Source organism: Anopheles maculipalpis, chromosome 2RL (genome assembly GCF_943734695.1).
Source record: "Anopheles maculipalpis chromosome 2RL, idAnoMacuDA_375_x, whole genome shotgun sequence".
Lineage (NCBI taxonomy): Eukaryota > Metazoa > Arthropoda > Insecta > Diptera > Culicidae > Anopheles > Anopheles maculipalpis.
In genome coordinates, this window is record NC_064871.1 from 48,492,565 (window position 1) to 48,510,505 (window position 17,941).

The 17,941-nt window shown below is 39.8% G+C and overlaps 3 protein-coding genes and 1 pseudogene across 5 annotated transcripts in view; 2 read left to right on the top strand and 2 right to left on the bottom strand.

Moving 5' to 3' along the window:
- The window catches only part of LOC126558366 (uncharacterized protein ZK1073.1), a 33,522-nt gene extending 24,013 nt beyond the window's left edge, over positions 1–9,509 (top strand). For 2 of the 3 annotated variants that reach the window (XM_050214368.1, XM_050214367.1), the window contains exons 2-8: positions 3,977–4,027; positions 5,159–5,222; positions 5,401–5,518; positions 6,031–6,313; positions 8,769–8,881; positions 8,960–9,122; positions 9,210–9,509. In XM_050214368.1, the coding sequence (XP_050070325.1) occupies positions 3,977–4,027; positions 5,159–5,222; positions 5,401–5,518; positions 6,031–6,313; positions 8,769–8,881; positions 8,960–9,122; positions 9,210–9,449 (1,032 nt within the window). In that variant the 3' untranslated portion in view covers positions 9,450–9,509. Of the gene's footprint in view, positions 1–1,941; positions 1,980–3,976; positions 4,028–5,158; positions 5,223–5,400; positions 5,519–6,030; positions 6,314–8,768; positions 8,882–8,959; positions 9,123–9,209 lie in introns of those variants that run through there. The other variant, XM_050214369.1, reaches the window with a different exon arrangement.
- Positions 1–17,941, top strand: part of LOC126557325 (another transcription unit protein) — an 81,713-nt gene that overhangs the window by 56,091 nt on the left and 7,681 nt on the right. The window lies entirely within an intron of this gene.
- LOC126567214 (tubulin alpha-3 chain-like) lies at positions 11,441–13,157 on the bottom strand (annotated as a pseudogene).
- LOC126558029 (uncharacterized) lies at positions 13,606–14,998 on the bottom strand. The gene is made up of 2 exons (XM_050213963.1): positions 14,820–14,998; positions 13,606–14,754 (listed from the first exon to the last, which is right to left on the bottom strand). Exons 1-2 carry the CDS (start codon positions 14,996–14,998, stop codon positions 13,608–13,610), a joined length of 1,326 nt encoding a protein of 441 aa, XP_050069920.1. The 3' UTR covers positions 13,606–13,607.

Below are 17,941 nucleotides of genomic sequence, written 5' to 3' on the forward strand. Positions count from 1 at the left end.
TGAAGGGAAGAAAAGTGAATGTACAAGCAGAGGGACCGGAAGGTTTCTTGCACTTTCACGCCTTTCCGAGCTTTTCGTTCCTTTTTCACGAACCTTCCGGTATCGTCCTTGCACTTCCGAGCTCTCCGCAAGGGCACATGTTTACACTTGCTGTAAAATAAATATTAGCTTGCTGTTAAAATGTGCGCCAACCGTAGGCAAGTGAAGGAAAACTGGGAAAGGGGTTTGATGTGACTGTCAATATTGCAAAAGAGAAGCGAGTATGATATACTATTTGGCTGTGGGTGGGTGTGGTACTCTGTAGGTAATGGAGCGCGAACCAAACATGTGGAACGCGGTAAGAAATTGAAACTCAAATATTTAAACGGGGAAAAACGCAATTTTCTTGAACGATCCGGTGTGAAGTGTTATGTAAAAATGATAAACAATTTTACGCGTAAGAAGCAATCTTAAGCGATAACGATGGTAGAGAGGCTTCTAGAAAGAAGCATTTTAAACTAGATTGAACAGATCGCTGCTGGTGATCAATGGATGTCTGGTATGTGCTGTGTTTATCTTTGACTTCCCTCGAAATAAATTTTAAGCTCATGATTCGATACTCAATCCTAAATGATAAAATACTTCCTGTGCATGTATCAAGTTTGTAAGATATTTATTTTTGGAATTTTAGTTCATCCTTTTGGAAATTGTCTGAATTGCCTGAATTGACATCTGAATAATTCGCAACTATAAAGTAACTAAACTGGTACAATAATTGGTTATTTCTACAAATTAAAACACTGAGTCATGAGCAAACATGGTAGACCTAAAGGCATAAAGACATGATCGTGCTAAAAATGGTCCCCTTTTTTCCAATTCATCCGATTCTAAAGCCTTAACAATATATTGCTGCTTCGCCTTATCTACTGAAAGATTGGATAAGGTTCTCCGAGGTTAGTAAGTAAGATTATTCACGAACGACAATTTAGAGCCCTTTGTCTGCCCTTCAGGTTCAGGCCCCTTTGACATCTTCATTTGGGAATTTAGCGTATCAATGCCAGGATATTCTGTGTTTTATTGGTCTTTTCGTTCATTCGTATCGTCCTCAGTATATTGCAGGGATAAACCTAGTACTGAGAAATTATCCTCAAATGTAGTTCGTTAACTAGTTCGGTTAAATCACACTCAAAATGAATTTATAAAATATAATAATAAAATACCTAAAAGCGTAGAGCAATTGTGTAAAAAATTAAGAGCATTCTTCACCGAGATTTAAACGAAAAGAGCCATTTACATCTTGCCACACACGCTCAACATAACCTGTTACACGTAAAGCCTTAGGAAAAGCTTGTGTTAAAGCGTTACTGAAGAGTTACTTAAAACGATAGACACATATCTGTTGCAAGCGAACACGGGCAGCGAATGTAGTGCAAACTGAAACGGAAAAGTGCTGTATTTGGCAGGTTTTCTCTTTTCTCAAGAACTTGTGCAGCGACAAACGAAACAAACGAGATCATTATTCATTCTGTACAGGAAAGTGGTTTATAGTGCACGAGCCAGCATAATATCTGTGATGTGGCTGCATACAATTACGACGAGAACAGAATTGCGTGGAACTTGCTATTACAAACCCTCGCCAGTCCGGTAAACAGAGGCGACCTGCTCAAATGAACGAAAGTACCGACCGACCCTCGGGCGTGCAACAAGTTGATACGGAGTGGAAAGTGAAGTAATAAATAAACAAAAGGAAAACAAAAAGATTGCCCCACCGAACCGGCACCGGTAGTGAAGAAAAGTGAAATCGTTGAGGCTGTGTGAGTGTGTTGGTGAAAAGCAGGACTTGGCAATTGCAAATCGGGCACTGTTAACGTGGCCACCATCAACCGAGCGACCGAGAGTGGACAGCGACCATTGCGGGCTAGTGTGCTTGGCGGTTGCTGCACAAGTATCGGGAAACAGAGCTTTCCGATTTATGTTTATGCTGCCAAATGGGACGCCGGGTAAATGCGAAAAATATGTTTCAATGCTTCTGATACTTGCTTGCTTGTGGTTGTTCCGACCGAGTTGGCAAGGAAGGTACGCGGTAGATGATGGCCGTGGAAGAGTAGTCGACTGTTGGAGAGATTGTATTCGAAAGGGAACAAGGGGCACCATTTCTTTTCTGGACGATCGAGTTTTTCATGCAAATGAAACAATCCATTCAATGGAAGCTTTTTCCTCCTCGCGCACATATACAAACATCGGGAAGCTTTAACGATACGTTCTAGATCGTAAGGTTGTATGTTCTGTAGCGATGGATCCGGTTGATTTAGTTCATGGATTATTCATCCCTCGCTCGAGTACCGAATCAAATTGAAACGACTCGAGTCTTGCGGTTCCACAACCATGCCGGAAGGCTGAAATGCGAGCGTAATGGTAAAGTTTTCATAAATTTACAATAGAGTGCCATTTTTACGTAGTGAAATATGGTGGATTTGTTTTGCAGAAAGGAATTGATTCGTTTTCGTTGCCTAATGGTATTGTGTGGCAGCTTCTGTGTACAATTTATGAGCCGATGAGTGTGACTAAGTGTATAACGAGAAGTGAATCGGATTTTCACGCTCTAAAATACGTTTGTTAACCAACAAGTCTTCAATAGAGCAGTTTATAAATTATGCCATTAAATTGGTTATGTTTTGAGAATACATTTTATTTTTAGTATTCTGCTCACGCAAACTTGAATGAAAACATTTTTCATCGAGCTTCATGCCGAAGGACTATTTTATTAGAATTGAAAGTGATTTTGGTATTTTGTATGGAGCATAGAGGTTCTTACCGACTGCACGGTTCTTCTTGGTTTAACGACCTGTAGTTGATACCACGTAGTTGGATAATCAGTCCTCACTACAAGGCAACGAACCAGATGAGATTTGAATCCTAGTAGAAGTAGAACTGGAATCCCTTACATATTTTGCATTTTCTTCAAGATGAATCTGAATCGTTTTGGACATCTCTCAAGAGAAAAATTTCAAATATTTCATGGATGGATTCAAATATACTTGTCGAGATATGCATGAAAGAGCCCGAATTATCATCACAAATTTCAGTTCCACTACTAGGATTCTCTTTCCATCTTGAACCCAGAAATTGTTTGTACATTTTTAGTTGATCTTAAAGCATTATAAAGTTGTAATAAAGTTCAAATTACCTTGCTGCACTACACCCAGTCGAGAAAAATCTCGACAATACGTAATAATTATAATAAATAAATAAATAAAATAACCTTGCTGAACTTTACATGGTGCTGACATGGTATACGGATACTGTGTGTCAAATGCCAACCTGAAAATCAATTCAATCAAATGTTTGGTACAAGAAGAATATATTGAACCATGCATCATGAGGCATCAAAGCTGTTAGCTTGGTTCACTGAACATCTCATGGGCATGCTACCGTTTTGTAATCTAAAATTCAACTCAACAGTTTGGTCTCGACTGCAGAGCGGGTGGTACAGTATTAAAGTATCTAGATTATTTATGATTCGCTTACCGAATCCCATTCCAAACTTTTCATCAGTATCGTTCTGAATGCATGATTGCAGATTCAATATAACAGACACCTAGAGATTGCACACTGGTTCGATAGTTGAAACAGTTTCTCTCTTCTTCATTACCTCCGAATCGATTTGGTACGGTAGTCGAGTTAAATGCATTATATGCAGTAGGATTTTCTCGATGTGTGCTTGTTGACGGAATATTGATATTGCGCTTGATGCGTGAATACATGCTTCATTAGTTTTTGTCGAACGTGTGATAAGATAATTTGTCTTTCATTTGATCCGCCCAGCCGACAGAATGATAGATAGAGTGTAATGATTTGATATTCTTGGAGTTTATTTCAGTGATTAAATTTGGTGATCTACGTTTTATGCATATAGGGATTTATAATGATAGGAGATACATGATTTTCTGACATTAAATAAAATTATTAAAAAATTCTTTTTTTTTTACTTCCACAGCGCTATGCAGTTAATACGGAGAAAAGTGGTGAAATCATCGTCACAGTACAGGTATGAAGCATTTTTATCATTTTAAACGTTTTTAATATTTCCTGGTTTATTAAATTATTCATGTTATTACGTAAATCAAAAGTTTGTTAACATTTTTGTAAAAGATATTTCTCAATTATCTCCCACTGGCTCTCCTTCTCCTCTGAGTAGAATTAGCTCTTAAAATCCGATAGGGCTTTAGCGCTAATTCAATGTTAAGGCACGCATTTTTTTTATTTACATCACACGACACTGTTAATATGAAGCTTTTTTTTTAAATTATATTCTTCATTTAGTGCTTTCATCTATCTTAATACCCTTCCTGAATGTGACTCTTACAGTTATGAGAGTTTTGTTTTCAATTACTTGTTCGTTATGCTTTATTTAGGTGTAGCAAAATTTGTATAAAATATACAAATTGCTCGTGAAGCTCTTACTTTCCTCCTCATGCTATCCATCCACTCGTTCGAGCGAACAAAGCTCAATGTTAAAGAAAATTCGAAAACCAACATAAACATATCACCTCATTAAAGGTCGGGTTCACACATTGCTCCGATTATGCGTCGACTAGAGCAAACTCAACAGCAAAACTTTCACACAAAAAGGGTCAAGAAAATGGTTTGCTTTCGCGTCCTAACGCTCCTTCCCCTTTGCTTCTGTGCCTAATTTCTAGCATCAAATTTCCATCATCATTTGAAGTGAAAGTTTTCCACCCGGTGCAAAGAAAACTTTCCCACCTCGACTTGAGTGACTTGATGGGATCTTACTGTCTTGGGCATGTTTTGTTCCCGTCAGTTTCTCTCCCCTAGTTTAAGGACGTTGTTTAGGAGCATGTTCTTACCCTTAAAGCGCCGCTACTGCTTTCGGTTGTTGAGGATCCGTTTGTGTTTAGAAAGCAGGAACACTATCCAAACGAAAATGGCAAAGTGAAAGAGGAATAGCTGCGAGCGACACGGATGTAGCTCGGAAATGAATAAACTTAGCAAAACTTTTCACTTCCCTCTTGGGAGCGTTCTCATATTTCTTTCCACTTCTGAAGTCATTGCGATGAGATACACACTTTATTCGTTGCTTTGTTTCGTTCGTTTTCCAAGAATAATTACAGATACGTTCCACTTTTCTTATCTACTCCCTTCGTTTCCATTCTTTCAGGGCGATCTTTCACAACAGGAAAAGCGTGCCGTCTTCCTTACCGTGCATGATTTGGGCACAAACCGTAAGTGCAGAAACACACTCACCCTCACGCACATATACACACATATGTACTGCCTTAAGCAGTAAAATAATACAGAAAAGGAGAACACCCTTTTTCCTGTATTAATGTATGCGTATTATGTTTTCTTTGTTCTCTCGTTCCACGAAAATCTGGGCTGTGGTGTAATTTGCTGTGGCAGATTCTTCGTTCGAGGAGTTCGTCAACAGTGCGTGCATGATTGAAATCAAAGAACGGTCGTGCTTCATTCACATTGATGTACCCGGCCACGCGGATAATGCGCCCAATTTGGCCGACTCGTAAGTATAAAGCCTGCAGGAGTTGGTGGATCATGGGTGGATTCAATGTGCGAAGGTAGCAATGAAGAGATTACAAATTAGGATGAAACTTATTGATTTGTTTCTGTTCCGCTTGTTTTCCCTTTGGCAAAGTAATAAATATGATGTATGATATGCGATTGATATGGTTGATTTGAGCTGAAGATTAACCAGCTACTGGTACTAAGTACTGGGTGTCTCCTTTTTTTCGTAAAAAACTGACTACAAAGTACCAGGCGTCTCCATTGAATAAGTTCAGCTTTATCTTAAAATATAGATCGAACTAACTTAAGCTTAAATAATATCAAGTAATAGTAAAACATTGATTTGGGAAATAAAAACAAAAAAATTCTCTTCTCATGTTTACGATGCATTTGCTTTCAAAACCATAACATACTGCCGTCAGTCGTAGAATTGATGGGCTATTCAGCTAGAGCTGACTTTTATTTCTTCGCCACTCTCACTGCACTTTGCTTTCCCCTTTCCTTCACAAGGTTCCAGTTCCCTTCGCTGCAGCTGTTGGGTGAAGAGTTGATCACGGTGCTGGACTTTCTGCACGTTAAGTACGTGATCGGTATCGGCGAGGGTGCGGGTGCAAACGTACTGGCCCGTTTCGGTCTCGCGCATCCATCCCGCTGCCTCGGGCTTATACTGATCAACGTTACCGGTTCGGCTGCATCCGTGCTGGACGTGTTTAAGACGAAGTTTATCTCGTGGAAGGGAGACGAAGTTGGTCAATCGGCCGAGGACTTCCTGCTGTATCACAAGTTTGGCTACGTAAGTATTGACACCGTAAAGTGTGAGTTCATGGGAAGGGATCAAGTTTTCGATCGGGCGCTCCCTTTTGCAGACGTACGTTAGTTTGTTGGTGTCGTCGAGCACGAACTAGTTTTCCACCGAACACATTTTCATGGAAACGTTTTGAACCATGTCCCCGTTGAATTGGCTTTCGGTGTTATACTAGATGCCGCAGGGAAACGGTGGTGTCTCTCATGTTACATTTGAAGTGAACCCTCGTTGCTTTGCGGCTTTTTTTTATCTTCAATCTATATGTCCAGTATTTTATTGCAACCATTAAAAAAAAGTTGAAAAAAGGACTACATTTCCACTCACATTTGATCACGTTTTTCTTTTTCGTGGATAATAAAAAGAAAGGACATGCTCGTTCGATTGAAGCAATTTTTACCTGGATTTCCGTTTATGAAATATTTTTTATAAAACATGTTAAGCTAGCATTTCCTGATTCAAATTATATTTTAAAACTACATTATTTCTATATTTAATTTTATAGTACGTAATATGGTCAGACTGCATTTATATTGTATCCAAAGAATCCCAAACAAATATTTTGGTAATAATTAATATTGATTAGTTAACTATGCTAGGGCACTCACGAAAGTTAAATCAAAGTATCAAATTGAAAAATAGTATACTATAGGCATTTTCATAGCAATGCAGAATATGAAAATGTATTGTAGAGTTACATGAAACTTAGCAATTAAAAAAACCTTTTTAGGGAGAGGGTGTATACATTGTTTGATCCAAAATTTTTATTACAATTTTCTCAATAAATTAAGATTAGTTTAGATATTCTTTAGATGTTCTTTCATCAAAAGATCTTCATCTTCATCACTGACACATTCATCAAATTAGCAATCAATCAATCAGACCAAATCATATTACAATCAATGCAGATATCAATAAGCGTTGAACTAAGTATTTTTTCTTTTTCTCATTTTCTACGTTATTTCTCCTTCTTCTTTCTCGTTTAAATAATTTGCATACCGTTGCGGCAAATGCATCATTACCGGTCAACCCAATTCTGTTTTGCCATACGTTTGTATTGCGATGGTTGCGTTCTCTAATACAATGAACTCGATGTGATATTATTTAAATTATGAAACTCATTATTTTTATGCTCCATCAAAACTGATTCGTTTTTATTATTTATTTGTTATATATTCATCGGTACCTTTATTTCAACAAAATATTTAAAAAAAAATTGTTTTATCAATCGCAATAAAAACGATAAAATAATACAACTCACCACTAACTTATAATAATCAACACAAAAAATCAAAAACTGCGACGACTACCGATAATCCAAAATACGCCACTTCGACCTCAACTGCATCACCTGAAACACCATTTATGTTTCTGCCAACCAACCAACAATACAAACATAAAAACCAAATACCAAATCATGCAGGTTTTCTCCGAGGTATTTAGTGTATTCCGTTTTTTTAAAGCTCGTTTTAGTTAACTCGTTTCCTGTTAAGCTTTGTTTGAGCTAGGCGGGCTGGCTGGTTTCTCACTAGGAGGAGGCTTTCCCTTGCTCTGTTCTAGCTTTACGTTGTGGCTGATCGGTGTTATGTTTATTTCATGTGGTGCGCCACTAATAATTAAGACAAACACATACACACAAAATTGTAATAATGCACATTATCCAGCTACAACTGGATAGTTTATTGACTGTAGTGTGGGTGCTTCTTTGTTTGATGTTGTTTTTGATGTTGAAGTAGAAATGTTCTATTGCTGTTTGTGGTGGGTTTGAAAAAAAAAAATCAATTCATATGGGATTCAAATTTAAAAAGCTGTGTTTAAAGTAAAATTATTCGCTAACAATTCAATAACCACAAACTGTTAACATATAACTCATCAATAATTTCAATTGTTTAACAAATATGTTCTCACGATTTTGTAAAACATCTGTTACCTCAATTGAAATAAAAGTACTTAAAAAACGTATATTTTAAATTGGCTTCTAACAAAACCATAAACAACAAAATGTGAAACAATCGAATAGTAATAATAAACAACTAACAAAAAATACTTTAAAATAAAAAATTTAATGACGATTTGTTTTAACAACATATTTAATACTGAGTATACTCCTTACAACCTTATACTTCAGTGAATTGATTATCTTTAAAATCGCTGTATTAAATTAAAAAATGTACCTCCCCGTTAAGATTCTTTTGCAAAGATGGGTTGTAGGATACCGTAGCTCACGAATGGGATCGTTTAGAGCGTTGCGATTGAATGTTGTGTTACATTTGTTAGCATTGTTTAGCGTTATATTAATTTTATCCTTTCCTTACACAAACCGGCTGTCCTATAGCGCCTCGTAGTTAATCACTCCATTGTTTAGCGAGTGCTTAGAAAAGTGTTCCACAACCTCATCCATAACTAATGCTTTTCTATCTCTACACTACGACCCTACCCTTAACAGCAACTGGTCGGTGACAATCCGGACAAGGAGAAGATTGTGTCCGAGTTCCAGAGCCGCTTGCACAGCTCGCTGAACAGCAAAAATCTAAAGCAATACGTCAAAGCATTTATGTCGTGAGTAGACTCTGTCTGTGTGACGTTCTAAACAGAGGTGAAACTAAAGTATGATTTCGTTTTCGTTTTCATGTATAGGCGCAAAGATCTACCGCTGAAGAACTGTAAGGTAGATTTGTTGCTGATTACCGGTATTATGAGCCCATACGCTAGCGTCGTCGAGAAGCTGTACAAGGATCTGAACAAGGAAAAGGTCACTCTGCTTAAGGTCGAACGAGCTGGTGACGTGTTGGCTGATGCTGTAAGTAACGTTTGACAGGACATTATTAGCCACTTCTGAGGTTCGCAAGTGCTACATTCTCATTCTCCTTTCTGTCTACCTGAACAGCCCGCTAAAGTGGCACAATCGATTCTGTTGTTCTGCAAGGGCCAGGGTCTGCTAACCTCGGTCGCTATGCCCGGTGTTGATCGGAACCGTGCGTTCTCAACCAGCTCCGGCGGTTCTACCGAAGGATCAACCGGTGCGAGACGTTTGTCCCGTGGAATGTCTATGGAGGACTACGATAAGCCCAACATTCGACGACTAAGTGTAACGATCAACGAACAGTTGCCACCGATTAAGAAATAGAACGAGCTGGCACGGTCGGGTAATGCCGACGCAGAAATAGACGAAGAGGAGCAGGATGAAGCGGATGAATAGAATGGAGACAGATTGATCCCTCTGCGAAGTCAACCTATTTCCTGGGAACGACTCGATACCGTATCGTAAGAACAGACCAGAACAAAAGAGGTTACAGTAAACACCGAAAATGCGATATCAACTGCGCAAGAACGGTCGAATTTTCTACACGAGAAAACCAAACCACCATTTTTTAAAACAAAAATAGACAAACATGATATCTACTTCCCGCCTGGAATATATAACGTAGAGGACGTATATTAAAGAAAACAAGCAAACAACATTTAGCACATGAACAAGATGCACGTATACATAACATCTGGGAAATATTTTTATCTGAATGTAGCGACAACAGTAAATGGACCTTTGTAACCTCAAAAACCAAAAACAAATCGTTAGTCAACAAAAATCACAAACATCACTGTGGCTTGCTTTATTGTAATCGAGGAAGAAAAACGAGGTATGCCGGAAATTAGCTACCAGCTCTCATTGCACAATTTCAACTGCAGAGAATATAGCTATAGCAATATATCTCGTATAGGAAAAAAGAAGGCTTAACGGTGGATGAAGTCATTGCGCTATTTCCAAAACAGAAACAAAACAAAAAAACATCCAGTCGAGCAATACACTTCTACGTGGCACTGTTTGTTGCTGCTTCAATTTGATAGCGATGTTTTCGTAGGTATCGATTTGTATAATTTCTAGAGCCTATATATATATACACACACATACACATCTTACTATATTGCAGAAGTATATACACAACTATTTAAATATGAGAGCCCCCCCTTCTAAGGGCTACCTTTGGTCGAGTTGGAGGACGAAAACAAGTATAATAACTCGTAACATAATAGTGTATTATCGAGCAGGAAGCAGAAAGTATCGTTGAAACGTTTCATCATGATAAAAAGAAGGAGTTAGGAAGAAGAAGAAAATCCAACAAAAAAAACTCATTAAACTGTACACAAAAATATATACATGATGCCTATATTTTGTCTTTTTTATCTTTAACAAAACGATGACTGTGGCAAAGCAAGAAAGTGAAAAAAAGAGAGGAACTAAATCATACAGCAAACCAGAATGACCGTAAAGAAGCACACAGGCGGCAGACAGATTGAACGCATAAAAGGCTTTCTAAGTATAACTTGATGTCGCATAGAAATCCAGATCGAAGCCAAAATTGAGGAAAAATTGAAAACAGAAGCCAATATAAACCAATATGCCAACAGACCAGTAAAAATGTTAAACTAATACAACAAAAAAAGGAACAAACTTAACCAACAAAAACAAACAAACATAACGAAACAAAACAAAGAAACTCTATTAGTGAGGAAGTAAGAACGTCTAGTGGAAAGTCAAAATTAATTAATGCGCCGGAAACGCATAATTTTATGCAATTAAAAACTCGTTTCTCTCCCAAGGATCGTAAGCCTAGCGTTGACGTTAGGACTTTCCTTAAAGAGCGTAAAAAAGTTAAATGGAGAAGAAAAGCTTTCTTGATGCTTAATGATCATCTAGTTGCAAAGCGTGATCAGTAGACAGAACCACTAGAACAAGGGCTATGTAACCATGTGTTCTATTGATCTTAGTTTCTATGATTCAGCTTAAAGTTAAAGAAGCTAAATTGGAAAACATAAATCATATACGACCAACATATATACAGCACCGAAACAAGCGAAAGCGTTATAAAGGCTGTTTGGTGTGCAATCGGGAAAACACTAGAAGCGTGTAAAGAGGATGCAATACTCCATGGAAAAAACCAACATGTTCATCTTTATTAGAATCAATATTCATGCAAACCATAACATGAGAGCGCGATAAGCCAAAAACCTTCTAAAAAAATGCAAATATTAGCATCCTTACTTAGCGAATATAGTTGACGAAAATGTGTGACCATGTGTTTTTCTTTCTTTTTCGTTTGGTGGAGATTCTCTAAGATTCTAATATTCCGAGTTATCACTTTGCGTTGCACTGTCTGTAAATTGAATCGAAAAACAGATTTTATACACATACACACGGAAATAACCGAAACCCTGCAAGTCCGGTCGGACACACAACTCGCCTGTTAGGCCTGCCTCGCGATAGTCCATCTCGAGACTGGCAAGATTTTCTCGGGCTTCGCTGAACTCAAACTGCTCCATACCCTCCCCGACGTACCAGTGGACAAACGCACGCTTCCGGTACATCATGTCGAATTTTTCGTCGATGTTGCTCCACGCATCGGAAACGGCCGTCCGAGAGGCGAGCATCGTTACGCACCGTCTTACCGGCGCTAGATCCCCATTGGGTGCCATTTTTGGGGCCATTGAATTGATCCCAATCTGCAAACAAAGAAGAAGAATAGGTGACCGACCGGCAGTGTGTGTTTGTCTGTGTTCAACAGCTAACCTTGAACCCTGTGGGACACCAATCGACGAACCGTACGCTGCGTGTGGCCTTGATACTCGCGATGGCTTCGTTAATGTCTTTGGGCAGTATGTGTCCGCGGTAGAGTAAACAGCATGCCATGTATTTGTCCCGTCCCGACAGTCCACATCGTACCATCTGATAGTCCGGCTCGAAAAGAGTTTTTGTCAGCGCTCCAATATCAAGCTCTGGGAGGATGTGGGGGATGCAGAATTCAAGGAACGTATTGAAAAAATGGAGATTCGGTTTTTCTCTACTTACTTTCATGATTTACAGATTCGTAGGAAATAATTGGAGCGAACGATATGACCGGAAAGTGTAATCTTGGATAGGGAACAAGATTCGTTTGAAACTCGCTCATGTCTACGTTGAGATCACCTCCAAATCGTAGGGATGCCGTCACTCCCGACACGACATGACTAATTAGTTGGTTTAAGTTCGCATAACTCGGCCTCTCAATTGACAGTCTACAGTTGGAAGGAAAAATGAGAACCAAAACAGATCAACGTAAAATCACTCATCTACCTTGAGCTGCAAATATTGTAGATCGCTTGATTATCCATCATAAATGAACACTCCATTAAGTTCATCGTCCGGTGTGTCATCAGCACGGTGTTGTATGGTTCAACTACGCTTGTACACAGATACGGCGAAGGATACACCGAGAACGATAACCGACACTTTCGCGGGAACTCTTCGGCAAGTTCCTGGAGTAGGTGAGCTGCAACACCAGAGCCGGTTCCACCTCCGTACGAGTGATACAAAATCATACCCTGCAAATTATCCGCATCTTCGGCAATTTGTCGTGCTGCTTCCATCGCTCCACCAAGCGTCCTGTGGGATAATGTGTAATATCCGCGGGCATAGTTATTCGCGGCATCTTCCTTGCCCCGTATAAAGTATTCTGGGTTGAACAGTTCACCAATGTCGGACTGCTGCAGTTGATCTAAAATTAGAATGTGGAATCATTAAGTAAAACATCACCAATGATCATTTTCACTTACCAATCACCATCGGTTCAGTGTCGATGAATATAGCCCGCGGAACATAGCGTCCTTCACCGTTATCCGAATAGAACGTGGGACACTCGCTGAACCCGGCGTCACCACAATCTTTTTCAGCTTCTATGCGCTGTCCATCCTTCCCAATTCCGTGCTCTAAACCGTACTGCGTCCAGATTGCTTCCCCCATCTGAATACCAGCTTGACCGATGTGGATGGACAGTGTTTCACGGTTATGCCGCGGCTACATGATGAAATTTTTAAATTGGTATATTTTGTTTAAGGATCTTTTCACAAAGAGTTTAAAGTATATTTATTTACCATATTTTTTCGATTTTTTTGTATCGATTTTTCTTTCTCACTGATTAAATTTGGCTCCTTCTCGCCGGTTCACAAAGGATTTGTTGACTGCCCATTTTGTAAGACTACTGTGATAGTTATTTCACTTATTAGAAAAATAATCTGATTGCGTTTGTTCATTGAGAATTTATTCCGCAACTTTTTCTCACATTTCAAGATCCATGCTTGTAATCGGCTGATAATTCCATTTTATGAGAGCAAATAAAATCTTTAACTTCAGCTTAAGCTGTATAAAAAAAAGTTTAAAAAAATGAACCATTCACCAAGATTCCCTGTTTTATGTATGCTTGTCTGCGATTAAATTCGTTTTCTGCCCTTGTTAGCTTTGTCACATTCACCTTTACTGCTTAACTATATCAAAATATCCTTTCCGGCTGGCATGTTTCAGCACACCAACCAGCCGTTTATCCACCTCCTCGCCACCGCACACCATTGTCCAGTGGGCTAGCTCCTTCGAGTGTACATCTCGAGCAAAATGGTACGACAGTTGCTCACATTCATCCTCCGGACACATCATCCAGGGCAGAAAGTGCAACGTTATGATAACTCCGTACATTGCATGCCGTTTAAAGTGTTCCAGAAACGGCTCAACACGGTACGGATCCAGCAAAGCATCGTCCTTTGAGACATTCAGAATTGCCGCCAAACTGTCCAGTAGTGCGGTATGATATTCTAGCACGATCTCATCCCAACAACGATCGCGCAGTTCCTCCGTCATGCTCATGTACATAAAAAACGCCAAATCGATCACTGGTGTTGCAAAGCGATTCTCCTGAAAGTCGAACATCTTCAATGCTATCGGGTTTCCATCAGCATCAGTTCGGAACAGCACATTGTTACGGTTATAATCGCCGTGCAGAATGACCGAGAACACATCATCCCTACGCAGCAAGTCCTGCATCAGACGTATTGGAGTTTCCTCGTACTGCTGGCGTAAATTGTCGATGTCCTGCTTGAAATCATCACTGTCCAGTAAATCCGAATGTACTTCCAGATACCTGTACAATCGCTTTGCACCCAGCCTTAGCAGCACATCGTAGCTGGTGAAAATTTTATCTCCGGAAATAAAATCCAACGGAACAATCCCGTCGATCAAAGCGGATAGCCGATTGTCTTTTTGGATGCGCATAGCGTACGTGCACGCATGAAACGATGCAATATGCCGTGCCATCAGACGTAAATGATCTTCCTCCAGATCCAACCGAGGTCCCGCTTTGTAACCAAGTGGAGAAATGTCTTCCAGCACGAGTATTGTTTCGTACTGATCACTGTACGAAGGAATATTGCCCGCCTCTCCGTAGTACACCTTCGGACACCAGTCTCCAGCTAGACCGCTACCGGTCGTTTGCAGTAGCTCTCGGAACACGGGCAACACCTTCGTGTAGATGTAGATTTCATTCGTGAATTGGGTTTTACCCATGGATGATTCACGGAACTCATCACTGCCTTTCATGACTTTAACCATCAGATTTAGAGTTCTCGAGTCACTAGAATGAGATACGGAAATGAAGGACCAATTTGTACCAATGTTTTAAAATCCTTTCCTTCTTACCTCAAATCCTTGCTTTCGTACTTAAACGACATCTTGTGAATGGTCGACATAAATCCATCCAGATGGTCGGGAGTTGTTAGCTTCACATCAGAAAATGTTCCTTCGCTGTCTAGCTCCGGACTAAATTGCAAAATTCGCCGTGGAAGTTCACCGGTCAGAAATGCTGTTTTCTTGTCCATACTATTGGCACGCTTAGGAAATGCACAGATTAGAACTTCAAACAACACTTAAACACGGGTGTACAAACTGTTAAACTGTTGCTTGATGATGGTATGCCGACTGCCAGAATGCTGATGCATTCTATTTCATCATGTTTCGTTCTTTTATATTCTACGGCAGATATCAGATCTGTTATCTGCTTCCAGTTTTAAGTGATGCAAATGTTTTGTTGTTGTTTTGGTATATGTTGGCGCTGTCAAAAAACAAGCCACAGCGAATAATTACCACAGACAGCAAATTCTACGATTGCTAGCGACATCTACATGTGAAAAGTATAATCTACCACCTGAACTAGGTTTGAATTTTATGCCGGTTTATATGTTGAAAATTTGCCTTGTGCTTTTTTGCTGCCGCTCTAAAGTAATGTGTTTTAATACGGCTTTCATTGGTGTATTAGAGCAATCCGGTGGATTCAACAACGGCACTGATCTTACCACGACGGGATCGGAGTTCAAATCCCATCCGGGTGCGCACAGATTATCCAACTGCGTGGTATCAGCAAGTTAAGTAAGTCAATCGATGGCCGGCCGGACCTAGTAGACCGTTATACCAAGAGGAGGAATGTGGCTTTAATTTATGGTATATAATTTTCAATAAATTTACTGAATTGCGAAGTTTCACAATTTTTGAAGCATGCATCTCAATTAAGTCGTTTTGAAATCAGTTCATTGGTTAGTGCAGCAATTTAATATTTGTTCCAGAATGTTTTCAATAACAATTTTTATTTGAATATGCTCAATAATCTTGTACAATTATTTTCTTCCATTAAATTGGGTACAGTTGCATGCGGTGCGTAAAGTTTGATCGCGATACGCCGGAAATGGTGGATGAAAGCTACCTCGGGCGAAAAGGGTTCACACAAAATGCATACATTACGGGCAATAAATTTATATTAATACGATTTATGCCATCCACTTTAGGCCGATGACGATGGGAAATTGGGTGAGTTTGTTTTTATTCTCTCTCGCTCTTTCTTTCTCTTAGTGTATGCGCTACTCTGCTATCGATTGCAATGCGGCCAGCTGATGTCTTGGTGACATCAAGAACTTCAGTTGCAAGGCGAGGACACACAAACACACACAAAAAAAAACGGATTCAGCATAACGTTTAAGATTAGACAGTATGGGAGAATTTTTTTTCTTCTTCTGCATCTATCACATTCGAACGACATAAAAAATGGCTTTCCAATTGGGCGGCATGGAAAATAAAAATCCTATCGCGTTCCTATCGCATTTAACGCAGCCTGCCAGGCGACGCCAGCCAAGTCGCATCGTTCCGTGTCGCATGATTTATGGAATGCCAGCTTAAATGCCTGCCCATAAATCCACGAGACCACAACAATCGACAATATTGGCACGCAGGTGATCAGAACGATTCGACAATTGAGCGGGCAGGAAATTGAGATACCCGACCGTGTTCCTTCCTTCCGGTCCTTGCTGGCTGTGCCAAAGGGCTACGGTAGGCAGCCGGAAGCAGGCTCGTTCCGGTTCAATTTGTCCGCACAGCCGATCACAAAACCCCAACAGGACCATCATGCACCCTTTATGATGTCTAATCTCTCGGTTCCGGTGGTGATGGTGGCCTTTTTTTTTTTTGGTTGGCCGTTCGATGATGGATGATGAACCATGCCCGGGATGTGATGGCTGTGTTGCGAAGAGATGCGATTTATGCATACCCCGTGACCGGAAGTGAAAGCCGGCACGGAAGGTTGCCCGTTACGCATGGATAACGGGCTCGGTGCTAGATTACACCCTTCAGTCGAACAGCAACGGATCAACAGCTCGTTTCCGGACGTTCGGACACTCGTATCTGCCCGTGTTGTACACGTTAATTTTGATTCTGCTCCAGAACAGGTCAACATCAACCGGGCTGATGTGGGGCGACAGACGGTCTCGTGGGAAATTAATTGAAGTGTAATTCCTGTGGTCATCGCTGGGCACAGGAGTTGAAGCGGAACAGATCAACCTGTGGATGGTTTCGTGCGAGGAGAAATTCATGTGTGTTGTACGGAAGATAAATGTAGAGATGCAGAATGTGTACATAAGAAAAGAATTTAAATCAGAAATTCGTTCCAGAGACATCGAACGTCACCAAGGATAGCGTAGTAAATTTTTAAAATGTCATACAGTTAAATAGTGATAAAGAAAAGTAATAATGTAGATGAAGCAAAGCTTATAAAAAGTAAAGTAAAATTCAACTGTGCACGTATGTCAGCATCAATCTCCTTATTCGTGGCTTAATGACCTACTAGGTCACTAGGTCCCATCAAATAGCTTACTAGAACTATTGTATAGATGGAATAGATGAATAGTCCCACAATGCAATGACAGTCTGCAGAGGATCTTATCCTTTCGTGTGAAGAAAGGCGCCACTTTCGCTTCAAAAACGGACCGCTCCGAGGATCGATTGTAATCCAGTTTACAAAATATAGTCTCAAAAATATATAAACATGCACGGCAGAAGCTAATTTCCTATTCTAACAAAATAGTCGCCAATTAACATCCACTCTACAGTTTGATACACAAACTCAAAAATAACTAGTTAAATTGGATAATTTGTGCTCAGTTCGATGGATAGTTTTAATGATGTAATTGATAGATTCATTGATTGATTGATGAGTATCTACACCTTCAGCACACAATGCATAGTAAATGAAAAATGTACAACAATGTTTAAAATTTAACGCCGCATCAGCTTACACAAAACACATCAAACGGTGTGCTTGGTTTGGTTTCAATGTGTCCGTTCTATTGTATTTATTGATCCGATTGAAAGCGGCACGTAACATTAAAGACTAATTGTTCCAAATTGATGTGCTATTAGTTTTTCGCAGCCCAGAGCATCGGCATCGTTACCCATCATAGCATAAATAATTTTTAAAAAAGTCCCACCAATGTGGTGCT

What these genes read in the sequence shown, in the direction of transcription:
- LOC126558029 (XM_050213963.1), bottom strand. Translation starts at nt 14,998, where the DNA reads ATGGACAAGAAAACAGCATTTCTGACCGGTGAACTTCCACGGCGAATT. An exon ending in TACGAAAGCAAGGATTTGAG is followed by an intron (nt 14,755 to 14,819) that starts GTAAGAAGGAAA and finishes ATCTCATTCTAG; the next exon opens with TGACTCGAGAACTCTAAATC.